Source organism: Petaurus breviceps, unplaced genomic scaffold (assembly GCF_028583685.1).
Source record: "Petaurus breviceps papuanus isolate PSGF00001 unplaced genomic scaffold, PetGlider_PUasm1.0 220, whole genome shotgun sequence".
In the NCBI taxonomy this organism is placed as follows: Eukaryota; Metazoa; Chordata; class Mammalia; order Diprotodontia; family Petauridae; genus Petaurus; species Petaurus breviceps.
Genome location: NW_027185876.1, coordinates 17448253 through 17475530, shown reverse-complemented (window position 1 = coordinate 17475530; position 27278 = coordinate 17448253). Strand labels below are relative to the sequence as shown.

The 27278-nt window shown below is 39.0% G+C and overlaps 1 protein-coding gene across 3 annotated transcripts in view; it reads right to left on the bottom strand.

Annotated features, from left to right (window-relative positions):
- Positions 1 to 74: 74 nt before the first annotated feature.
- The window catches only part of PBX1 (PBX homeobox 1), a 328301-nt gene continuing 301097 nt past the window's right edge, over positions 75 to 27278 (bottom strand). For all 3 annotated transcript variants that reach the window (XM_069094679.1, XM_069094681.1, XM_069094680.1), the window contains one exon: positions 75 to 5463. In XM_069094679.1, coding sequence (XP_068950780.1) covers positions 5371 to 5463 — 93 coding nt within the window. In that variant the 3' untranslated portion in view covers positions 75 to 5370. The remainder of the gene's footprint in view (positions 5464 to 27278) is intronic.

The following is a 27278-nucleotide window of genomic DNA, read 5'->3' as shown; positions in this document are numbered from 1 at the left end:
GAGGACTCTTAGCGGTCCGTAAAGGTGTAGGGGAAGGGAAGAAATTGACAAGAACAACAAGGTGGTTGGTTGGGTTTTTTTTTGCAACAAAAGAAACTATTTATTTGGAATATGCATTACCAGTACAAATTAGGAGACTGTAAAACCTACACCTTGTTAGCATCATTAGAGAACACAAAAGTTTCAGTTGGAATCAAAAGGACAGAGGCCTGTGCTCTCGCAGAAGCAGAAAAAGCTTAAACTTTCAAAATCAAAACCAAGCTGAGCTTTGCAGGTTTCATACTCTGAATTATAAGAAAAGGAGGCTTGGGGATGGGGAGAATAAAACCAACAACCAAAAGAATGCATTTCAAAACAACTTGAAAACTTTTATAAGGGAAAGGCAATAAAAGGGGTAGCAAGAGAGATAGGGTGGGGTTATTTCATTTATTTTAATAATAAGGGGTGGAAGAAGGCTTATGAAAACCAAGACTCCAGAAAGCTTTGAGCTAGAAATCGAAATTGAATGGTGATGTGAAAAGTTGGTTATTTTCTATAATCTAAAAACAGCAATAGAAGTGTTCGGCTGGGGCAGTTTCCTGAAGGGTTGCTCTGCAGAATATACACTTTCTTCATACTCTCCTTGCTTGGGTTCCAAGGACTTCAGGAGTCCTTGTTCTGACAGAGTTCCTTTTCAATGAATTTACTTCTATTATTTTTATCCACCACTGAATAAAAATATTCCAATTCAGCCAGTCTTGCAAATAACTACAATTCATCAGCCCACTTTTACTTATTGGCATTTTAACTAGCCTGCTTTATCCCACTGAGATACATGGGTAGCCAATCAAACTGAAGTCAAAACAACATCAACAAAAACTCAGCAGGCATTGTTAGCCCCAAATGAGTTGCTTTTATTTCTTAGGACAGGCCGATGGTCATAGGCTATGGTGGAAGGAGAAGGGGGACAAAAATTAGCAGACTTCAATTCTACCCTGGCTAAACATGGATTCCCAAAATGAGGGGAATATATGGGCCCTGCCTAATTTTCTGAAATCCTTGCAGACAATGTCTAAGGAAAAGTCCTGGCTAAATAAGAAACTATTTCATGTGAAACTAACCCAAGTGAACACTTAGGCTCAAATTTTTACATTTTGTTCTTTTTGTCCCTTCAAATCAAACCAAAGAACCAGATGGTTAATATGGAAGCTACACCAAATATGCCCAATTCTTGTCCAATAATGCTCCCAACTAAACGTAGGTGAGCAAAGCAACAACATCTTTGATAGATTTGTCTTAGTTTTTTGAGAATTCTGAAGTGCTGGAGAAAACCCAAAAAACAAACAAACAAAAACTAGTCTACTAATTTCATCTTTTCACATCACCTGCTATATATATTTAAAGGAATAAAAAAGACAAGGTCATAGTCTGGACAATTAAAAAAACACAATAACCAAATAGCCCCCAAAATAAACAAACCAAAAATAACACAAACAAAACCAAAAAAAAAAAGGTAATGTTTTTTTTTTATATATTTTTTTAAGGAATAGGAAAATAAAAGAAAAGAATTTACTTCTGGGTCTCAAAGTTAATAAACATAATGTGTTAGGATGTACCTATTATGCTCACTATTCCAACTTTTCTTTTTAGTTTACAAAATGAATTACTGTCACTTTTAAACATTGTGAAACAGGAAATGGATGTGCACAACTCGACACTTTTCTAGCATTCTTGAACTAATTCACAAATGCGAGAAAATAAAAGAAAAATGGGGGAAATGATGAATGTAGGTAGTTTGGTGTTAGAAACAAATGCAGGAATGATGCGCATTGTCACAGAAAGAAGAGGGGCAATTCCCCAGCCTGTTTTGCGTGCTATGAAGGTCATTTTTAAAATTTTTATTATAAACACTATTAAATTCAGACCGCTTTTTTGGTTTTTTTTTTCTTTATCTGAATATACAAGAACATTCATTATCAAATGTTCATAATCAATACTACAAAGAACGAGACACAAGTCGCAAGAAACAATGGAAAATGTTAATAAAGCTGAAAGAATCGTCGAGAATTTTTTAAAGTTTTTTTTGTTTTTTTTTAATTTGAGTTTCTGCAGTTTTTTTCTTTTTTGGTATCGAAGTCAGGTTTTTCTGGGCAGAAAAAGAAAAAAGCAGAAGCAAAAAAAAAATAGAGGGATGGATATGAGAAAAGGCAAGTAGGAAAGAAAGAATGATCATCATAGCCAAAATAAAAAGCAAATTAAAAGATGTAAGTTGGCAAAAATACTTCAAGGGAGTCATTAACTACACAAGGGAAAGAGAAGGGAGATGAAAGGAGGACATTATGAGCAGGGTAAGTAAACCAAAGCTCTGGCAAATCATTTTTCAGGGATAATCTGCTGCCAGGAAAAATTAAGGGCACCTACTTCCCCTAGAAAATGAAGAATCTAGGGACAGAAATGGTGCCTGAGTGGCTATCTGACTATGGATTGGATGAGTGTTCAATTTCAGGAGGCACTGCCACGCCCAAACCTATCCTTTTGCTGAGCTCCTATTTGACCCAACAGTGAAAGAGCTCTCTTGGCTGCCATGATGGTGGCATAGTAGTGTGTTAGTGGACTTGAAATCTTTCCAAAGGAGTGGGACAGAGAAATGGGGAATAAGGTGAAGAGTGTAATGTGGAAAATGCTTTGAGAGTGGAGCAAAGTACAAATGAAAGGTGTGGGAGAAATAGTACATGGGAATGAGGCTCTGCTCTGAGTTTTCCTTCCCACTTGCTTATGATCATCATGTATCTGGGCCTGAAGGTCTAGGGTGGATTGGGATGTTATTCTCAAGAGACAGGAATCCTTTAGGTAGTAGCCACACCCCTTTTTCACCTAATGCACAGGCTTTGACTCTGATGTTCTTAAATCAGGGTAGGGTGGGGTGCTATTGCTGCTAAAACAGAACCTCCCCATTGACCCTAAGAATAAGAGTACTGTCCAAGAGAAGTCCCACTTAGGGCTCTAATAACACAGAACAGGGAATGATGCTTCTATAGAGCTACTGTGTACCTTCCCTCCACAAATTTGAATCTTAAGATTCATCAGACTAATTGTCTTTCCATTTCATTAAAACACTTCTATTGGTCCTCAAGGCATAACTCTATCTGCTAGCAAGTTAATTTTAAATTTCCTTAAAATTTACACATTCTGAGTTTCTTATGGAGGGGGAAAAGGCCATGAATTTCCCCCTGAAGAGTAGAGCTTTCATTCGTTTTCATAGTGCCATAGTATGGTGATGACCAGATGCATTCTGAAAATGCTTGTCCTTGTCCCCAGAACTTTGGCATCCAACTGGAAAGTGTCAGAATGAGAGAATGCTAGGTGTGGTGGGTGACTGTGGGAAGTCTGTCTTCCAAAGTACTTAACAATGTCTTATATTGGACTCATGTTCAAGGCAATAGAATCAGGCAGCCCCCATCAGTTAACTTAGAAACAGTGGCTCAAGCTAGAAAATGGCCTTTCTTTCTAAATTACAATGATAGAAAGAATTAGAGCAATAAAGCCCTTTATTTCACCTACACAGCATGGGCTAGGTTAAGCCAAGAGACCATCACTTCACACATGTATTAGAGATAGCAAGTAGAGACAACCAGAGGGCAAAGAAGACTCAGTAGACCTAAGAGTTGCTTTGATCCAAGGATCTCAAAACTCTGTTCTAAAAATATATATATGTATATACATTGAAGTCCTACAAAGTTCTTGGCGAGGTAGGCATAACTCTCCCCATTTACAGATAAAGAAACCGAGGCACTAAGAGATTTAGCCACCTTCCACTTTGTCAGGGACAGGGTTGCAGCTTTATTGCTTGCATAGTTGGCTATGAAAATTGTTAATGCCTGACTGCTTAGGGGATGTTGGAGAATACCCTGCTAAGAACAAATGCTTCTCTCTTTTAAGTGCCCAGGGGATAGAAACTACTGTGATAAGAAATTTTTACTGTTCCTTCCACAATGCCCTCGGGTTTATAGTTCAAACTAGGCCAATTATTAGCAATGCGCCATGTTTTCTGTTCTCTTAGATAGCAAGAAGTTCAGAGTCAAGGACAGAGTGTTCTATGAAACTTGGCAATTGGTATGATATGCCTAAAATAAAAGACAAGTCCACTAACAGACATTGTAGGTACTGTATATGGCTTTCTGAGAGCTCTAGTAGTGATGGGAATGGAAATCATTTCCACTAGAAATACTACCTCTTTTATTGTTACTTCCTGCCCATCCCATTAACTATGTGCCTGGTGGTCCTGAAACTCCCCACCCCTTACCTCCTCTTTCTTCTAACAGTGACCCTGACTCAGAGTTGATGATTCTTCTCTCTTCATCTCACCACATGCATAGTGTTAGGGTTACTTATGTTAAGTATCTATATGTGATGTATAAGCAGGTTTGGGGTGTGGGTGAATGGAGGAGGGGCTGGTTGGAGACTTTCTAGGCAAGGACCTTCTAGTTCCTTCCCTTTTCCTTGCCTAACCTAGTGCTAGACATACAATGAGCAACTAATGAACACTTATGGATTGTTGAATGTTCTCCATGAACCGTGCCTCTGAAATCAAGAGCTGTTGTAGGGAAGAGAGAAGGCACACAGGAATTCTGTCTCTTCCCACTCTCTGCCTCTCCTACCCTGCTGCCCATTTCCCCAGTGTTTGGGCAGGCAGCACTGGGAATCTACCTGTCAGAATAATAACTGGAAATAAGGGAGCATTATAAACCCATCTATGGTGGTTCGTCCAAGAGTAACTGGGATAGCGGAGAACAAAGGGGAAGCTGTTCTGATTCAGAACTGCTCCCAGAAATGGAAGACCAAGGGCAGTGGGCGGAGGGGCATGTGGAACAGGGAGGGCAATGTGGCGTCTTCCTGCTAAGAGGTAGTGTGAGTACAAGAAACACTGAAAGAGAAGAAGGGTTGCCTGTTAATCTAGGAGTGAGGTAAATTTGGCTCCTCAAACCACCAGCATGAAAATGTACAAACACGTTTATTAATGTTTTTTTTGTAATTTGTCTTTTTTTCTCCTCTTTATATTCCTCTAACTGTTGAAAATATCCTTCAGTGATGTAGCAGAGGCCGCAGGGCGAGGGAAAGGTGCAGGGAGGATGGAGGAAACAGGGCTGACAGCTGGAGGCAGGGGGAAGGGGTGGCTTCTACCCAGAAAAGAAAGGGAAGAGAGTAGAAAGAAGTGTCCAGATTGGCTGAAATAGCATCCCGAAGAAGAGAAGAGAAGGAGACTCTTATTGTGTTTGCTGATTGCTTCGACCTCCAGTCTGACTGCTTCAGCGTTGGGGAGAGAAACCCTCCCTCCTGCCCCCGCCCCCCTTTTGGGGCAGGAGGTCAGTCAGGGATGCAATTGCTGGGAGATCAGTTGGAGGTATCAGAGTGAACACTGCCAGGGCCTTCTGTAGGGGAGGTCACTGATGAAGGGGTAGTAGCATCCTGCCAACCTCCATTAGCCTGGAAGAAAAGAACAAAAACAAGTCAGCTCCTCCGTGATCTGGGTTCTCCTTTTTTCACCTCACCAATGGCTCAACCATTAAAGCATCCCCCCCCTCAACTCACAATCATTGTTCTTCTCTTCCCTTAGATAAAATATGGATTTTAACCCCCCAGAGTTTAGTCTTTGTATAAAATCATAGCAACCTGCACTTGTTATGAATGTATTTTTCAAAGTGCTTCCACAAGGGGCAGCTAGATGGCACAGCGAATAGAGCACTGGTCCTGGAGTCAGGAGGACCTTAGTTCAAATCCGACCTCAGACACTTGACACACTTACTAGCTGTGTGACCTTAGGCAAGTCACTTAACCTCAATTGCCTTGCCTTCCCCCTCAAACAACAACAACAAAGTGCTTCCACATGTATGATCTCATTTTATCTTCACACCAAGTTTGAGGTAGGTGGGTCAGAAGTAATCTTCCTAAAGCTCATGTCTAACCATGGTGTACTCCTGATCAAGAAGCTTTAATGGCTCCATAGTCTGAGCAACGGAACTTAAGGGGGCCTTGCCAGACATTTTTTCACACCATTTCCCACTACAAACTTTGCATTCCAGTCATACTTATCTATTTTTCGTTCCCCAAATTTGGCATTCTTTGTCCTATCTCCCATACATGGAATGCATCCCCTTGGAATCACTAGGTTCCTCCCAAGCTCAGCTCAGATGCCCACTCTTACACAAAGCCTTTGCTAACCCAGCCAGTTCTCACATTCTGTGCATCCACAGATCTGTTTGTATTTAGAATGCAAGATCCTTTTGGGGACAGAGTTTCATCTTTGCATCGCTAGTACCTAGGAGAGTGCCTGGAACAGAGCAGGTACTTAGTAATTGCTTGCAGACTTAACTGATTTATCTTTATACATAAGATCATATATTACAAGGAAAAAAGGACCTTAGAGATTAAGTCCAAATCCTTCATTTTATGTACCCAGAGAAGTTAAGTGAATTACCCACTTTGAAGGTGGCATAGCTGGTGTTTAAACCCAGACAGATCTGAATTCTCCCAGGACAATGTAAGATACTTAGATGGGAACATGGATTGTTTCATTTTTGTATCTCTAAGAACTATCAAGACATTTGGTCCATAGTAGATCCCCAGTAAATGTGTGTTAGATTGGATTTATTGTAAAGAAAATGAGCTACATGTAACTTCAGTAAGAAAAATGATATTCACCTGAAAGACTTTCTCTCTCTTCCAACAACTTAAGTCAGCTGTCTCTACAGCAGTACACACTCAAACAGTCTATGTATAAGACCCTTCCCTTTAAAAGTCTAATTGCAAGCCACAGTGAGGTAGGCGCCCATGATAACTTTTTTAATCATAAGCAGCCAAGACAGGTATTCAATTGAAAGCAATTAGAAAAAAGCATTTTTGATCGTTTGACGGAAAATGTAAAGTTTAAATAACAAGGAAATATTGTAAACTCCCCTCCCCCCAAGCCCACAATAATACATTCCAGAAATAGCTCTGAATCCCTTGTCAAATTTTGGACACCCAGTTGTGCGAAGCACTTCCTCCAAGCAAAGTGCTTTTAGTACTAGAAAATATCGCCTAGTTCCCTTCTCCGGGGGTCTTTTAGAAGAAGTTAGATGCTTACATGTCACTGTTGATAAAAGCCCCACAAGATCACAAACCCCAAGAAAAAAATGAGTTAACTGGATTTCTTATAAATCACAAAAGGTTGTACTGGCTGTATCATCCCAGCTTTTATGTTAAGACTTTCAGATGATGCACAGTCTTGGGAAACAGCTGACCTTGCTTACTGCCATGTTAACCCTAGGGAGCAATTCCTTTCCTTTTCCTGGACTGTGGGTGAATATTAAGTGGGAAGCTCGGCCTTTGTGCATTTATTTATCTTTGAATGCAATAGGAGCCAGAGATACTCCTGTGAACAATGGCATGGTGGGGGTTAGGAGTGGTGGGGGGAGAAGGTCCAAGGGTTTTTATTTTCTCTTCTCTACTCTGGCCTCCCCACAACACCCACATTATTTTCAGATGCAAATCACACCCTCCCCCAAGGACATGCTAAGTTTTTAAAATGCTTGTGCCAAACACTATGGGGAGGGTGAGGAAAGGAGTTAGAAAGCTAATGTGCAGTCCAAGATGTAGCCAGCTATCTTCCACATGATTCCCAAGGGGGAGTCATGAAGCTTTTGGACTGAATTCACTAATTCTGCCAGGGAGTAATGAATAGAGGCAGCTGATAAGAGTAGTGGGCCTTGAGCCACAAAGACACAAATTCAAATCCAGCCTCATACATAGTGTGACCCTGGGAAGTCACTTCAACTCTCCCTGACTTAGTTTCCTCAACTGTAAAATGATGGTAATAATAGCACCTACCTCCAAGGTATGTTGTGATGATCAAATTAGGTGATATTTATAGAAGCACTCAACACAGTGCTGGGCAAACAGTGAGTGCCTCTTGAATGTTTATCCCTCCTTCTTACTTCTAGGGCATATAATAAAGCATATATAGCCTAGATCAGTAGGTACAATGTGAAAGGCTCACATTGAGGAAAAGGTAGGATAAAATTGTGACAGCGTGAAGAGAAAACCCTGGTTTTCAGAATCAGAAGACATGTGTTGAAATCCTGTCTTGGGGGGTTTAAACCACCTTTGGGACTTTAGAAAAACTTCTTTAGTACTCTGGGCCTCCATTCCCTCATCTGGAAAAGGAAGGGATTGGATTACATGAGATCTATAGATGAGAAGTCTTTTAGAGCAAAATGAAACAATAACCTACCTCGCATATAGAAGTTCTGGTTTACAAAAAAAATATAAATGATTCCTCTGCTGGACATTGAAAGCCCTTTCTGGTCTGTCTCTGACCTCTCTTCCCCAGGTTGATTTCACATTATTCCCTCTCACCCCTTGTTTTAGTCAAACTGACCTAATACTGCCTCCTGTCTATGTGCCTTTGTACGGGCTGTTTTCCTTACCTAAAATACTCTCTCCCTCCTTCCCCTTTGCCTTTGGGATTGTCTAACTCCTTTTCAAGTTCCAAAACATACAAAAGGCCTTTCCTGCTTCCCTAGCTCCCTTGAGCTACCCAATACTCTGAATTGATTTTTGTGTAGTTTAATCTCTGTCTATATTGTTTCCCCTCATAGAGTACCTATTCCTTGAAGGCAGGGGCTATTTTATTTTTGTCTTCATAGTACCCCCAGTACTTTACACAGTTCTTAACATACTTAAGAAATGCTTATTTAAATGAACTGAATTTACTTCATAAAGCTTTTTTTTTTAAATGCCTCATTATACCTACTGAAAACGAGGTTTTGATTATCTTTAAAATATGAATTGATTTGCATCCAACTTGACATCTTCTATATAAAGCACCTCTCCACTACTATAAGAATGGATAACATTGAAGAAAAGACAAGAAGAAAGAGGGAAACACAGGGCTATTTCCTGACCATAGCGTAGGCCCTGATCAACTCATCCCTGAACTATTGTTAAGACCCTGCTAATTGGTTGCCTTGCTCCAATTCATTTTTCTCAATGCTACCACAATAACCTTCCGTTATAAGGCACAGGCCCAAATGACCACATCACTTATTCACAAGACTTCAGTGCTTCCCTATTTCAACAGTATAATATATGATTTCTATTGATGAGTTGTTTTTCGGTTGTGTTCAACTCTGTGACCCTATTTGGTTTTTGTTGTTGTTTCTTTGTTTTTGGCAAGGGTATTGAAGTGATTTGCCACTTCCTTCTCCAGCTCATTTTACAGATGAGGAAACTGAGGCAAACAGGATGAAGTGACTTGCCCAGGGTCACACTGATAGTAAGTTTCTGAGGATGGATTAGAACTCACAAAGAGAAGTCTTCCTCACTCTAGACCAGCACTCTATCCATTGTGCCTTGGCCTAGCATTTAATGTTCCACTTTATCTGGCTTCAATCTGCTTTCCTACTTTTATGTGATATTAGTCCCTTTCGAGTATCTAAAATTCCAGTCCAAACTGGACTACTAGCTGTTCTCTGAATTCAACATGTTATCTCTTGCTTCCATGCTTTCCTGAAGGCTGTTCCTTGTTGTTTAGCAAGCATTCTCTCCTCATTTCTTCCTTTAAAAGTCTTTCTTTTAAAGTCTTCCTTTAAAACTTAGCTCAGGGACCAATTCCACTATGAAGCCTTCCTTATAAAGATTCCCTCATCCCCCCCAAACTTTTGAGTTTTTCCAAGTCTGCAAAATATTTCTTAGAATACTTTGTCTCTATTTTACTCTTTTATCATATTTGTCAAGATCCTCTTTTACACTCCCTCCCCATAATAGAGTATAATCTCCTGGAGGGCAAAGACATTGCTGTTTGGTAAATCTTTGTATCCCCACTGCCCAGTACACTACCTAGTAGGCATTTTAAAAATTTTGCTGAAGTGGACTGAATAGACCCAGTGCACAAGAGTTTTGTGGGGATGGAAGAATGGTCAACTGTGACCACCGCGTACCCCGTGTCATTTTCTCTGGAAAAAAGCAGGTGTCAATTGCTGAAATTTCCCTCTGAAATAGATTCAAAACTGCTTCAATTTAACCTTATACACTAAAGAGGATTGGCTGAGGTTGAGATCTGCTAGTCGTCTCCTCCTCCCTTTCTTACTCTTCTCCTGTGCTTACCTTAGCAGCACACCGTTGATGCAGAGAATCCATCACTGGATGTGACAGCGTATGCTAGCCTGGCACTAAGAAACTCTCATTTGCAACCCAGAAAGACGCTGAGGTGCCACAAACTGGCTGATGTCAGCACCAACTCGAGCTAGATCTGCATATGGGCCAGATGCCATTACCAGAGATGCCTTTGGTGTGAATGAGGGGGTATACGTGCTCTAGGGCCCTAAATCACCCGGTAATGGTGGGGCTGGCGAGAAATAATAACACAGAGTCGTCTGACAATGGGAGATGTATCAGCAAAAATAGATAGGAAAATGGAAAAAGAGTCCCAGAATCCATTTTTTCCCAACTTGGGGGAGAGTTCAGTTTTGATACTCTTAAGACCTTTCTCTTTTGTGGTACCCACTTCTATTAGTAATGCTTGCCCAGAAACTTGGCAAGACAAACTAACAATGTGGTTGTTCCCCCTTCTCCTCTGCCACCCTCCCCCACTCCAATGATGGTAACATTCTATAAAAGAAAGAAAATCAGTATAAAAATCAGTACTCAACATGAGAGCTGAGCCTGGAACATGGTCTGCCATGATGTGGGGACCATCAGTTTGAAGAATGATGTGTGCATTAAGTAGGGAACAAAAGACAATACTATAAAACTTAATGCTATGGATAAACTTCTAGGAGTCAACTGTGGATGGCTTTTTGGCTTGGCAACCTGACTTTTCTCTCACTCCGAGCCATCAATGGAACATGTCAATCTAGAGCTTAATTCACATAAGTATGTACCATATGCCTAGAGTGAAAATAACCAAAGGATATGCCAATACACTGGTTTTGGCCAGAGCAGTCCTGCTGAGATCCCTATCCTGATAGGTTTTCACCTCCTCTTTCAGTCCAAAGAGAAAAAAATTCTCTGTTCCATGGCCCCATTGGGCATCCTTCCTTCAAATAAATGAATCAGTCAATGACAATGGGGTACATAGGAAAGCATTTTGCAATTGGAGTCAGAAGGCTAAGGTTTGAGTCTTGCTTTTGACACTTACTGGATGTGTGACTTTAGGAAAGTCACTTAATTTTTCCAAGATTCCATTTCCTTGATAAAACTGTGATTAAAATCTTTGCACTACCTACCTAAGTAATGGGAGCTATTGAAAAGCAAGTGTTTGTGTCACCCCCAGAGTAAAGGACAGACAGATGAGGACCATAAATAGGTTGCAAGGTACATTCAAGGAGCTACCAATGATATTTGCAAAGTGATGTATGACCAGAGGAGATGAGAGCCAATGAGAGCTCACATAATGTACTGGGAACCACAAGATGTCTGAGTTAATTGAACTGGGAGTAAAGAAGACTCCAATTTAAATCCTGACTCAGACACTTACTAGCTGTGTCACCCTGGGAAAGTCTCTTAATCTCTCTCAGCCTCAGTTTCCTCATCTATAAAATGGCAATAACCTACCTCACAGGGTTGTTAAGATGATCAAATGAGATAACATGTAAAAGACTCTTCTGCAAACCTTAAAGAATTGTATAAATGCTAGCTATCATTATTATTATTTTGTATCCCTAGTTTCAAACATAACAGTTACCTAATAAATGTCTGTTGAATTGAACTGACATAGAGGAAGGCCTCTAGCATACCTAGGGGCTGGATACCTCTCTCCCTCCTTTGAAGCATATAGACAAGAGTGACAGAGGATAAGAAAGTATGGATGGGTTTCAATCTGCACATCTGGACGGAATGCCAACATTAATGAAATCACAGTCCCTGGAAGCACTATGAAAATATGTAAGAGACTGGATAATACAACAATGCATCAGACAGAGTCTCGATCTTCACCAGGACTTACAATCTAGGAAGGGCCATAGCTAAATCAGAGTAGAATACCACAGCTGCTGGGCTACTGGAGTTCAGGCTACCAGAAGAGAAGACTAGAACAATTCACTAAGGTTTGGGTGTGATAAGAATTTGGGACTGAAGGAATGAATCAACAAATGAATGAATCCTCTGATAGGATCCTCCAGGGCCACATCCTTTGCCTACTAATAGCTTAGCTACTTATATCAATCAACTCCACCCACAGATCCATAAGTTCCTCCTATATATGGGTGTAACACAGGTTATCTCCTCCCTCTGAAAAAACCCCAACTGTGCCCAAGTTCAAGTCCATTTTGAAGTTATATTCCTGGTTTTAAAGCAGTATAAATGAAGAAGACCGTAAATACTGTATGCTTTTATTTAGTGTGTTGCACCCTTAGTATTAAAAATGCATCCAGGACTCCCTAACTTTTAACTCTTTGACTGATTTCACACACATTCTCTAGTGTTCTTTGTAACAAGTTAACAATAAGCATTTGTTAAGCCTTTACTATGTTTCACGCACTGAGCTAAGTGCTGGGGCTACCAAGAAAGACAAAACAGAACCAGTCCTCAAGGATAGGGGGAGATAATATGCAAACAACTGCACATTTAAAAAATATGGGGGTGGCTAGGAGCACCAGCCCTAGAATCAGGAGCACCTGAGTCCAAATCTGGCCTCGGGCACTTAACACTTATTAGCCATGTGACCTTGGGCCAAGTCACTTAATCCCAATTGTCCTGCCTTCCCCCCTCCAAAAAAGAATATGTGGTAAATTGGAGGTAATAGCAAAATCTTAAAATATTTAAAAATATTTCTAAATATTTAAAAAAATATTTTTTAAAGTTTTATTTTTAATCATGTTTACTAGCATGCAAAACATTCCCTGGGGTTTCCTATGTTTACCAATCTTCAGTCTTTAGTCTTATATCTAATAATAGCTAACATTTACATAATACTTTAAGGTTGTCTAAGTGCTTTAAAAATGTGGTTTCATTTGATCCTCACAACAATCCTGAGAGGTAGGTGCTATTATTTTCTCTATTGTGCAAATGAAGAAACTGAGAGAGAGGTTAAGTGACTGAGGCTGAATCTGAATTCAGCTGTCCAGAGCTGTATCCACTGTGTGACATAGCTGGTGAAACTGATCCAAGCTTTGGTACCCTCAAGACTAGACTACAACACCTCATTTGGGGAGGGGAGCCTGAATTAGTTGAGGTCTGGCTTCTAGCCAAAACTGAAAGCTCAACTCAAAGGGTACCTTCTCCATGAAGCCTCCCCTTAGTCTCATCATTAGTCACCTTTCTACTTGACCATCACATAACAGTTTTGCACCTGTTTAATACATTTATCTTTAAATATATATTATAGTATGTAAACACTCTGAACATAGGAATTGTTGCTTGTCTTCACATATTTAATACATTGAATGGTGTCTGGGACCCTGTAGGTACTTAAATGCTTACTGCTGGGCTGAAATGAAAAAAAAAATCTGTGATTTGAATCATGAATCATCCCCCAATAGTAGAGACTGATTATATGAAATTAAATTCTATTAACAAATAGAATCAATGCATGTATGTATTTATTGTTGCTGGTCTGTAGCTAGAAATGATTTGCTGATGCTATGACAGAGATATACTGTCGACCTAGTGTCTATCTAGAGCTTGGTCATTCAAAGTTTTATGGAAATGATCGTCAAATTTTTGGGGGCTCTCAGGATTGCATTTCTGCACCATGATTGAAGGCAGATGTTACATGTCCTTAAATTTTCCTTCAGAGTGTCATTAAGTGGGATGTACAGCAGCAAGTAATGAACCACAAGTCTGACCACAAAAATGCTTTGGGGGATCCTGTTATCTTCCATTCATAAGACATAAACTGACCCAGTCAAAGGATGCAACCTCATGTGCAATGCTATCCCATTTGTGTTCTATTCCTGAGGCTGATGTTTCATTCAAGGTCATCTTAATCCTTCCTTTGTATTATCTCTACATAAGGCAGTGGTGGTGAAACTAGTCAGTTTAGCAAATTAGAATCCACCTTCCTAGTCTCATGGACATCTAGCTAAGTTAGGAGCCTGATCCTCATTTACCTTGCTGCTGAACTCATCCCGTAGCATTAAGAGTCAGTAAACTAGATTTTTCTTGGAATGCACCTATGTTTTTATCACAGTTGCATCAGATCAAACATGAGATGTTGACATTCTGGCAAGATCATACTATCACACAATAGAAGGAAAGACATCTATGAGAACTGCCCAAAAGATACTTAGGATATGGATAATCCAATTCTAGGTGGGCAGTGGGAAATTCATATTCTACGGGACATTGGCTAAAAGGATGTTTACATTTTTGTCTGTGGGACAGGACTAATTTCTTATTCCCATTAAAGGTAAAAACAGGGCAGCTGCATATAATGTTTTTACTTCCCATAGTTATATACTGGTACACGGGTCAAACACAGTGGAGGTCATTCTAAAAATGTCTCTGTGTTTATCTGATGTACCCGGGCTATCTTGTTCTCCTGACTTAGCTAACTAAAGCTGAATCTAGAACTATACTGTTGTGTACCTAAATACAAAACCCTATGCCTATCACCACTCCAAACTCTTAAACACAAAATGTAGATGCTGTGGGACTAGAGACTATTTTAATGACCTGTGATTTCACTAGTCTGGGAATTTAGTCCCTTCTAGAATTTAGCATCTTAGAAATCTGCTGAAAGCTCAGACAGGTTAAGTGATTTGCCCATGATCACATCACTAGTGTCAGAGGGAGAGAGACTTTAAGCTCAGCAATTCTCTCCTTCCTCTCATCCATGACATGGCGCCTCTTATTAGAATACATAGTAACAATGAAATAATTAATATACAGATTGAGAATGTAAGTCAGTACCCATAGAGGGAGAAGATATGTGCTTACATAAACCTATCAACACACATTCCTCCAGTTTGTACTGATACTGCTGTCTGTTTCTATATAACACAATGCTTCTAAAGGAGAGGAAAGAATCTGGATACCTATGTGATTACATCCATATAATTCCGAAAAAAAGAGTGAAAATGATCTGACTAGTTATGAATATACAGCCCCAATTTCATTTCTTATGACATTTGACTTTTTTTTGGCTAGATTAACCAAGAAATGACATACGCAAAAAGTACTTACAAAGGCAATACACATGCCTAGCTTACAAGCAAACAAACAAAAAATGAATACAGAGAGATCTCTCCTAGCAAGAGTTCATAGACCAAGTCCAACCCATGCAATACTCTATGTAAGCAAGCTTCCACCACATATATCTTTGTATTCTTTATTATTACACGGGAAGACATATACGCTAACACATTTCTGACCATCCAAGAGACAGCAATTACCACAGATTATCAGACCGACAATGACATGCCATGTAAAGAGAGACACTGAGCCAACTCCACATCCCAGAGACTGGCATATTCAAGTACACTTAGGACATTAATAGCAATTTACGTGCCATCACTGAGACAAAGCCACAAAGGCTCCGTTGGCAGCCTCTTATTTTGAAGCCTATTATTTGTGGGAGTTACAAGCTATAATCACAACAGAAACTTTCAAAACCCTTATCTTCCGTGACGCACCAAATCTATTTCAGAGCTATAATTGCTATGTCACCAGAGAGTTTGCAGCTTAATGCACTCAAATGCCGTTTGGTGTTTGCAGGGTCATTACAGCTAACGGAAGGGGGAGGAGGGAATGGGGGAAGATGAAGGTGGTGAGGAAAAAGGGTGAGGGGGAATATGGAAGGAAGATTCTCACTGGGGGAGGGGAGAGCAGGCAAATGGCTTTGAAAAACTGGGCCCCGGTTGCTATTGTGCCTAACTTATTTTTAGAGGAATGCTTTTAAAAAAACAATTCTATGAACAGAAGGAATGAAAGTGAGAACGATAGGAAAAATCCTTTGTGCTCAAAAGCACAATGCTGATTTGCCATGCCCTATAGCTCCTTATTAAATACTGGGGGACACCCTGTTTTATTCTGGGCTCATCATCCAAAGCACTATATACTCAGAGGGAAAGAAAAAGAAGAATTGATTTTGCATGTTAATTGCCTACAGCAGCCCTCAGTAGAGGGATTTTTCCAGCTGTGTAGTGGGTTGGGGAATTTGCCTTGATTTTATTGTACATCTGTTTGCTGTGGGAAAGTGGACTTGTGCATCATCCTAGAAGTTTAGAACTGTTCCAGGATGTGCCACCACACTGGCTTAACTCAGGATAGATTCCCATTCTTTAGGGGTATAAAAGTTTCCACAGAATGACAAAATATAAATGAAAATGCCATTTATCACTGAAAGGCCCAACTTCTCATCCCAAAATAGGTCTGGCTGAGGTGAATAATGCAAAATGCTAGAACCCTTCTATGGAACTTCAAAAGTTGACCAAGGGCTTCTCTCACGGTGGCCTTGCAGGGTAAACAAAATAACTTGATTCCACAACATTCTGTAGAAAGCGATACTGTGAATGAGATAGGGCAGGGAACCTACCTGGGGTAGCAAAGGGAGTGAGAGCCTGGATTTCAAACCCTTTCATCTGACTCTACGTACAGTTCCCACAAGCACACACTCTATCATATCACAATCTTCAATTGAATAATTTAGCTTATTCTGCAGCATATATATACACACACGTGTATATACATACATGTGTGTATATGTGTGTATGCATGCATGTCTGTCTGTCTGTATGGCCTGTACCCCAAGCTAGCCTGTAGGCTGCTTGAAGGCAGAGGTTTGGCCTTTGATTTGTTAGTTACCCTGCTTCCTTCCTATCTAGTCATCCAAGAGTGATTTTGTTGGACACACAGTAAGTCCTCAATATAATACTAACTGGTTCCCTGTGACTTCCTTTTAAAAATTACCCTGTTGGCGTCTCTAGGTTTTGTTTTTTAATTCCATTTGGTCCAGACCTGAGATCTTATTAGTGTATAAAACTCCTAGTTTGGAAATCCCCTTCCGCCTATGGAGATTGGTAACTGGTCTGTAACATTGTTTCAGAGCATTATCTCTGAGTGCTCAAAGGTTAAGTGACTTATTCATATCTACAGCAGTGAAATGTGTCACAGACAGGACCTGAATACACTTCTCCCTGATTCTAAGGCATCTATCCACTACATTATACCGCTTCCCAAGCTGTTCATAAACGGTATATGTACAAACAAAGAGTGTTAAATAATCAGATTGTTAGGGGGTTCAAAAAACCTTCTTAGACTAACGTTATTTCTATCGTACAGAACACAGCCTGAAGTCCTCCTGTGATTGCTCATCATAGCATGGAGATGGCCCCAAGGCCTTAAAGGCTTTGCTAATGAAAAATAAGCTCTAGCAAGTTCTGTAAACCCTAAAGCTTTTGAATAGCCTGGTGGCATACTATGTATCTTTTTTTTGAAAGTTAGTCTAGACAAGTTTGGAAAGGTTCATTACTAGTACAAAGTATATTATCCCTTTAAGGCCTTTTGTATAGGGAGCATTTTAGTAAATGGAAAAGGCAAAAAACCCCACATTTTTATGTAAAGGAAAAGACATATCAAAAGTTAAAAGATATAAGACATTGTTTATGTTGTGGGTGAACATTTTGATACTAAAAATGTAGGAAAATAATTTCATTTTAATAAAACATCCTAACATATATGGATGAAGAAACACAGATTTGAAATAGTATTTGAACAGTTTGGGGAAAAATATAGGCTGTGGTATAAATACAAAGACACAAATCACCTTGAGAATGATGAAGAATGATGACTCACTTATGTGTGAAGTTTGATGCTTTTAAGATGTAGAGAAAGAACTTTTATATATTAAAAACTAGATGAATAAGAAGGTAAAGAAACAAAGTTTCAAGGACACACAAAGACCGTGTTAAAGACTTGAGAACTCTAGACTATTACAGTACCTTAGATCATTTACATATTAATACTTAAAGTGGGTACATTTTTTTAAAAAATCAGAAATCATATAAACATCTGAAGACTGGGGTATGAATGAAAGAAGAATATCAATTTGACATGGGAAATTTGAGGTACTGTGACTTTTAAGTGAAAGGCAAGTCAGTGAAATTCAAGAACTTCTCATTTAAGCCTTTGAAGGCATAGGAACTAGGGAAAGAAACTGGGTATAAGAAAAACCTTAGGAGTAGAATCGAAAACAGGGGAAGGAGACTTAAACTGCTGTCAGTACTATGGCATTTAGAAGCAATCAGCAGACAGAAGGCTTCAGTTGAGTGATCCCTGACTATATTGGTCAACAGCTTCATTGACAGCTAATTTTCCTTCATTCTTATATAAAAATGGAGAGAGATGAAGCTTTTCATAATGATCTGCTTCTTCTTCCTAAAGCATTTGGCTTATGAAGGAAAATAGGAAGCTTTGCAGTTGCTTTGGTATCCTAGTGAGCAAGCTAGGTTTGTTTGCCCAGTTTTGAAAAAGTCAACCTGAACTGTGTTTCTGGGATTTCCCTTCTGACTGAACAATGACAATGTATGTAAGTGAATAACTGAATGAACTGATGAGTGCAGTGAATAGAGGACCAGCCCTGGAGTCAGGAGGACCCAAGTTCAAATCTTGTCTCAGACAAAGGATAGCCAGTTTGATGAAATTTGCAGTTTTCTGGCTTAAATAGAACTGCTCTTCACTTAAAAAAATACTTTCTAAGCATCCTACTAAAGGTGATTATAAATAGAAAAGATTTCTCAATGCTATACTTAAGTAGAAAAAGAAGATTTGCCCAGTTTAAGAGTGGTAAGGCCTAACTATTAAGTAATGAGCAAAGTACCATTTCTTTTGGTACTTATGTTCCTGAATGGTCCATAAAACCAATGTCTATAGTACATATTTTTGAGGTCCCATATATAAGCACATGAACCTTCCTTCGTGATGTGTTTCCCTGCTAGTTTCCTTTATCTGAATATCCATTCCAACACAGATACTGAGTACATTGGGAGAAGATTACAATCAAGATTTATACGTGGATAGTGATGTATTTTATTATTAATGAATTTGCTTTAATATATCAGTATTCATGATGCCTTGGTTTTTGTTGGGTAATTATGTTTAATATCTAAAAGTATATTGTTGTGAGAGACAAATTAGGTAAATGCCATGCATTGTATGCATGCATTACACTGTGAATGACTGGTTGTGTAGACAGAAAATTCATCATATGGGAGCTAAATAGCTAGAGTGGCAATTAGAGGAAGTACATTACTCCCTAGGATCCCAAGAGAGTTTGAACTTAACAATGTGGTGTAATCTGTCTCTGGGAACCTAGCCTTGCTAATATGAAAGTAGGATAGAGAAAGTGAGTCGATCCAAGGAAGACTGGGTGACAACAACCCTGTTCTACATGTGACACATATAAAGGATTATACATATGTATGTGTATGCATGTATGATATACATATATGTACATATGTGTGTGCATGGAGGAGTGTGTATATATTTGTGGCTATTCCATATCACATTCATATCACATATCACTGCTGATATAATGGTTGTAATTTTGTTGGTCAGAAAGTGCTGAAATTTCTGTGCACTCATTTTTAGAGACCATTTCCTAAGTAAGCCAAAAAGGTGTCTGTGGCAATGGAGAGAGCATCCATATGTACAAAATGACAAATTTGTAATTTCAGGCTAGAGGATATTTTGCTTAGATTTTTCTAGGATAAGAATCCAATCCCACCGAGGGAGGATTTTCCTACACGTATACATACATCAAAGCATCAGTTCTGGGGCAACTAGGTGGCGTAGTGAATAGAGGACTGGCCAGAGTCAGGAGGACCTGAGTTCAAATCTGACCTCAGACACTTAACACTTACTAGCTGTGTGACCTCAGACAAGTGACTTAACCCCAATTGCCCTGCCTTCCCCCTCCAAAAAGACAAAAAAATCAGAGCATCAAATTACATGAGCAGTCATATTCAACACTTCAACATTCAGAAATAAGCACTTTGAAGATGGTAGGCATATAAATTCATTGGAGAAGCTACCTGATACAGTAGATAAGCAGTAGAAGGAAATATCAGGCCTCCTGTTACCATGTCTGGTTATGGTTCCTGTTTTAAAAGATTGTGGATAAGATAGGAGGACAATTAAAATTAAAGTATTGAAAATAGGTCTTCTGAGGAATGATCAAACAAAGTTGGAGCTGTTCAGCTTAGAGAAAATTAATGAGTGACTTAATAAAGCTTCAAAGATATGAAAATTCTTTGGCTATACTGATTTAATTGTTTTTTGCTTCCCCGTCTCCACAAAGGACCAATAAAGAAAAAAAAAATAGAATTCTACCACAGAAAGATCTGGTATTTTTAACCTGGGGTCCATGGATTAAAAAAAAAATTCTGGCAACTGTATTTCAACATAATTGGTTTCTTTTTTTACCTTTATTCTATCCATCTAAAAATATGATTTTGAAGAGTCCATAAGTCTCACTGGAATGGCTAAAAGGTCCATTACACACACACACACACACACATTTAAGAGCCTCTTACTTGGACCAAAGGAAAGATATTTTGACTGTAACAGTGAACCAACAATGGAATGTCTCAACAAGGAAGATAGTGGATAAAACTGCAAGTTTGGGCAGTAGACACCTTCTCCAAAGAGGAATGAGGGGGAGGAGTAGGAGATAGTCAATACACAGTCACTGAAAGATGCCTGTTGGTAAAAAAAAAAAAAAAGTGGGAAAAAAGAACACAGTTTCTTGTCCATATTAGGCACTTAATTTCTGATAAACTGGTTGGTTGAATTGAACAAGTGGACAAATGCTGGCTATAAATTAAGTTTATGTTGATTTCACAAAAAGGAGAAAGAGGAAGAATAGAGTTGTATTTCATAAATAGACTCTGGAGATAGCATTAATGCCCAGACACTTAAGTCTCTACAAAACTTAGGAAATGAACTGAATGGAAATAAAATATACTAAGAAAAAGAAAATGGATAAGTACGAAAGAGAAGTGAAAAGATGAAATTTGTGTTCATGGCATGTGACGAAGTAACTCTGCTTTTCACTTTAGAAATCTTGCTATATTCAGTTTAAATGTGTTTGAAGCTCTATGTGCTGGAAAAGATACATGCAGGCTGACTCTACATTAAAAGCCAAGCTTCCAAGCTACTGTTCCAAAGGGCAGTGGTTAATGAATAATCTTAATTATTCAATGCAAATTAGCTTTTCTTCCAGCTCCAAGCTTTAATAACAAGCTGAGAAAGAGGCTCAGAAAAGATTTCCCCTGAAAAGAAGCACCATACACATTGTGGACATGCACATGGAATAACCACAATTTACCCTTTTCTTCCCTCTCTTTTTGCTTTTGTTATGAGAAAAAAAGGAGACAAAAGAAAGCAAAAGGGAACCCCTCAGAATGTTAAGATGGGAAATTAATACCCCTCTGTTAAAGTTTTATCTTTCCAGAAAGAGAAAAGGCTAATGAACAGAAGCAGCTGGCCAAGGTTTCTGAGACAAACTTCACGAAGTCTTTTATTGTTAGTCATGACAATTTATGTATAAATCTTGAAAAAACTTTAAATTCCAAAAAAAAAAGGTTGATGACAAGTTAGATACTATGTTTTTCTAGGGCCCAAAAATAAGCCAAGAATATGGACTAAATTTTGATGAGAGAGTCAAAGATGAGTAAGAAAGGTACCAAATTGTACCTAGGTGTTTTTATGTCTTTAAATCTTGTACTAAGTTGTACCATCATTTTAAGATAGGAGAATCTTATTTATGTATACTCAACTGTTTTGAGAAAATAAAGAACATATGCTTCTTTTTGAGAATAAAACTTGAATAAAAAATTTTGCCAAACTGTTTCTCAATTAGCTATATGCATGGAAAATTTAGCTGTTTGGACTACAAGGCATAATTGAACAATGGCAGACACATACTTAAATGTATACCGAAATCCCTAGAAAAAACAGTCACTGAGGTATTCACCTTGAAAATTTATAAAGTGACAACAATTGTTTGTTTCTTTATAGATCAGATAAGTGCTTAATTTGGGTGTTGTAGAAACATCTTTTTAGGAGGTCAAGTAGTTATAAAATAACTTTAAATGTATACATGAAAAAAAGCCCTCATTTAACAAAAACAATTTATGGGATCTCTAAAATCTCTAAATGCATCTACATTGGATTGACTAAGGCTTTTTACTTCAATGGAGGTAAGGAGGCTATATACTAGGTAACTCTGATGTCTTTGTTAAGCCAGAGAAATCAAGATGACTTAAAAGGCAGAGATTTCCCAGAAACTCAACTAGGACTAGGACTTCAACGGCAAACGTCTAGAAGATTGCACAAGAAAAATGTGCCAGTTGTGGGAATTTGAGAAACATAGCTTGTCCAGTCACCAGGAAAGAGACAGGAGAGAGAGGCCATCTCCAGAAATCAATGGAATTGCTTCCAACATTTTGACTCAATTAATAATTATTGAATTCCTAGAGGGGCTACATCACTTTATCAGGGACAAACCCAGTTTCTACTTGGGTTTTTGAAGCTTTGGCAGGGTTTATGAGAGCAAAGGGTAAGAGCTAAGCTAACTTACCACACTGGTCCCGAGAGCATGAACAAGATCTCAGCCCGAGGACAGTAGGGTTGAAGAGCGAAATGGGTGGCTCATTTGGGAAGGACATGGCAAAATACTAATTCCACATGCAAAAGATACTGCATATACTTGTATTCATCAATGGGAAGTCTCTGTGACTTAGCTATTCCAAACACACAGAAATAAAACCATCTTCTTTTATTTGTAGTCTTGAATTCTATCCCCTTATCTTCATGCACTTCCTCAAAATGGCAAACCACCAGCTTTGCACAGATTCAGAGGCTGCTGAAGCTGGAAGGGACCTGAGAGATCATCGGGACCAACCCCCTCATTTTGCAGATGAATAAATAGGTCTAAAGAGTTGAAATGACTTGCCGGAGCTTGGACAGGTGGCAAAGCTAGGACCAGAACGCCACTCTACTGCTTTCCAGCCCACTGCTTTTTTTATTGTGTCACATTCCTCTGGCTTCGGCTGTTTCTCTAGTTTCCCACAGAGGAAGATGGAAGGCCTCCAGCCCTAGAGTTAAGTGCACAGAGTTGTGCGGAGGCGAGCCAAAAAGAGACTCCCTTAAGAGTCAATAGAGAAATGTGGCTACCAGGTTTGACATAGCCTAGGACCTAGAAAAAAAAAATCTTTCTTGGTTCCTCATACATGAATGTATATATACATCAGGCATATGACTCTGGTTAGTAACCACATCACCAGGACCAATGCCAGCAAAACTGGCTGTGGCTAATGTTGGTGCCACAAAGAGCAAAGAAGGCTCCAGGATGTGATGCTTATTATTACTGTAAATGCCTGGCATGTTTGTTTGGTTTCATGGAGGTTGCTTTTTCAAACTATCGGCGGTTGATCTTGAAATCCTTTCTTTTGCTCTATTATTTCAACCTCGCCCCCTGGGATCTTAAGTTGGCAGGTTCCCCAGCCTCTATCTTTCAAAAAAAAAAGGGGAAGAATAATCTCAGATAGAGTTTTAAACTAGTCCAGAGGTGAAAGAGCTTCCTGAGGCATATCTGTGATCTCCACTGGCCTCATAGACAGTGAACTTGACCCGCATACGTAAAGTGAGGGAGCCACCTTCTCCATCTACTAGAAGATGGTGACAACAAGTTGATGATGGAACCCAAAGCACTGGCTGCTTTCTCATCCCTTAAAAAAGCTGTCATGTCCTTATCTGTCATTTTAATAAGGTGAGAAATCAAAGGAGTCAGAAGGGATAGTTAAGGACATGCCTATGCCCACGCACATGTTCCCAAGTGAATTAAATGCCTTTTGGCTTTAAATTCGCAGCTGAAGAAGGTTTTAAAGTTCATTGTCCTAAATGTTTGTGGGGGAAAATAGACTTTAATATGCTTACTCTTTTAAATCTCCTCATGGATTTCAGGGAAGAATTTCTAAAAGTAGATAATAAACCACTTGGAAGCATGAGCCATTAGACTGTAAGCTTCTTGAGGGTAAGGGCTGACTTGATTCTTTTTGTATCCCCAGAACTCAAGACAGTGCCTGGCACATAGAAGATGCTTAATAAATGTTTACTGATTGAACCACACATTCAACATACCCACCAGTCACAACACATGGTGTTTAACAGAGGGTCAGGAAGTTTACGATCTTGTTCAATGGCCTGTTCATTGACATGGAGGTCGGCTAAGCCCTTTGTTCTTTTCCTTCCCCATTTAGGTATTTTTTATTTTGGCTATGTTAAGTCTTCATAAGCAGCAGCACTAGAAAGTAGAAAGGATAAGGAGTGGAGGTGAAACTCAAACCAGCCCATTCTGCCGTTCTACTGTTTTTGATAAGATATTTATGAGAAGAGTAACTTAATGTCCTCTATTTTAAGAAGGAGACACTGACAAGATGAAGCATCTGCAGATAAGTGTGTCGAAGACAAAACCTTGTCGGATGAGAGAAGAGCCTAAAGGGATTAGAAATGTTTAGTCTGGAAAAGGGGAAAAAAAATGAGAGTTGAACCATAAGGAGATTTTAAAAAGTAATCATGTCATCAAATCTGGGATATGTATTTCATATGTTTGGAAGGATGCTGTAATTCTTGACCCTGTCCTGACTTCGTCTGGTCTAGGTAAGTAGATGCTTTCGAGGGGACAGGAACTATTCAGATTGAATTTTTGTTTTTGTTTTTTGTTTGTTTGTTTGTTTGAAATAAGGGATGTATCGCTTAATGGAGATGGAAGAGAAAGTATACTTTTTCCTTTGAGTCTTACCAACCATGAAGCCATGCATGGGGCCTAATGTGATCAGCTTTGGGATCCATCTATAGCATACTCATTCAACTGGAAAGATTCTACAGCTCTTTGCCCAAAGAATAAAAAGGTGTTGAGTGACCCACTCTCTACTTTGTTGTTGAATTAAATAAATAATTGAATTGTTGTGGGATAATAAATAATTAAGAAAATATTGTTCCCTTATTGACCAGGCATGGGAACTAATAATAATTCTCTCTCTGGTTTAAGTGGTTTAAGTCTTGGCTATACAGAAATGATGTTCAAGCTTAAAGTCCTGCTATGTAAGCTAGTACAGCATAATTTTATACCATAAAAGAACTTCCTTACAGAACTGTGGGGAAAAAAAAGAATGGATTACCTGAATAGAGAGGTAGTGAACTCACTGTCACTGGAGATGTTTAACCAGAAGCTAACTAATAATTTGTTGTGAATGATGTACACAAGATACCGTGTGAACAGGTGGGACTAGATGACCGTTAAAGTCACGTTCAATTGTAAGTCTGAAATACTGGATAAAACTAGTCTTGCAGGATTACCTGAGGCTTTAATTATTCATATCCTCCCTAATTTCTGTACCCTGTAAAGCTGAGAGTTGTAACATATAGAAATAGACCAGCTGGCTAAAGCTGGCTTTCTGACATCAAAGCAACAAGAAAAAGAGGAAAGTGCAATCTTGTTTTGTTTTGTTTTGGGGGGCATTGAACCCAAGGAAATTCTAAAATGGTCACAAACAATAAAATTTTCTAAGTGACTAATCTGACTTTATTTGGAGTGAAAATTCTATTGAATTATTAAAAAACAAACAAATATAGATTATTGATAAATGAAACCTAGTATAAGTAACATTTGAAATAAATGTACAGGAAATGGGAAGAGGTCTCATTGGAGTTGGGCTTTAGAGGATGGGCAGGAATTCGGAGGCAGAAAGCTGTGAGGAGGGTCTAGGGCTTTGGGGTTTCTGTTAGAACTTCTAAAAGAGTTCCCCTTGTCTATTGTCATTAGTGAAAGGGAAGTAGATGAAAACCAAGGAAAAAGGTGTTTAGGCTGGGGCTCTGTGGGTACCCCATAGGTATGAACTTAAATAGAGGCAGGGGAGAGTGAAGAACCTTTACTGTAATCAGTCTTCACCATAAAACACTGACGAGTACTGAAAAACCCATTCAGACAAGAGAAAACATGCAGAAACTCAATCCGATTTCACAGAAATTTATACCTCATATTCAGCTTTTACAGTTGTTTTTCATTGGGTTCTCACAACTATGTGATATAAAAAGGATTAAGCATGTATGAGGACTTCATAACTAGTGACAGAATGACAAAAAAGAAAATAGTCCTTGTCCTCAAACAGGATGCATTCTACTGGAGATTAGATTCTATCTAGTGAGGATGGGGTGAGGTCAGGCTCAGATTGTGTGTATGGGTGTGTGTGTAGGCGTGGATGTGTGTATATATATATATGCATATATACACAAATATATATTTTCTATAGATATATGTGTACCTACTCAAACACACCAACATAGACAGTCAGACAGACATAGACAGACAGACAGATAGATAGATTTATTGTTGCTATTGTTGTTGAGTCATATTCAGTCATGTCTGACTCTGTGACCCCATTTTGGAGTTTTCTTGGCAAAGACTCTGGACTGGTATGCCATTTCTTTCTCCATCTCATTGTACAGATGAGGAAACTGAAGCAAAGTAGGCTAACTGATTTGGCCAGGGTGACACAGCTAGTAAGTCCGAAGTCACATTTGAACTCAGGTTTTCTTGACTCCAGGCCTGGTGCTCTTTACTCCATGCCAGTTAGCATATAAACTCATATAAAGTACATATACATATATACACACATATGTATATCTATCTATAAATGTAGACAAATATATATACCCACCCATATCTCTTTCTCATATATGTGTGTGTACACACATACAAGAGAAAGATAGAGAGACAGAGAGAACAATTAAAACTACACTAAGACTTTGGGGACATCTGGCATATGCAATACAAGCATTATGTGTATATGTATGTTATGTATCTCTATATACACCTATGTGAATACACAGATATTTATATACATTTGTGTATGTGGCTTTTTAAACTGTAAAGTTTTATTTTTTTATTTTTTTGCCTTTTGTAGGGCAATGGGGGTTAAGTAACTTGCCCAAGGTTACACAGCTAGTTTTGTGTGTGTGTGTGTGTGTGTGTGTGTGTGTGTGAAGTGTCTGAGGTCGGAACCGAACTCAGGTCCTCCTGATTCCAGGGCTGGCACTTTACTCACTGTGCCACCTAGCCGCCCCAAAGTTTTCTAATAATAAATAGTGGCTCTTCATATTATCACAGATGGACTTGTTATCCCCATTTTGTAGTTAAGTTAAATCTATTGCTTATTCTACTGCTAATTAATACTTGGGGGAAAGAATCTGGGCATCCTGAATTCTAGGGAGCCACCATGATGAAATCCATCCTGCTCTGTCTTAGTCATAGACATGTC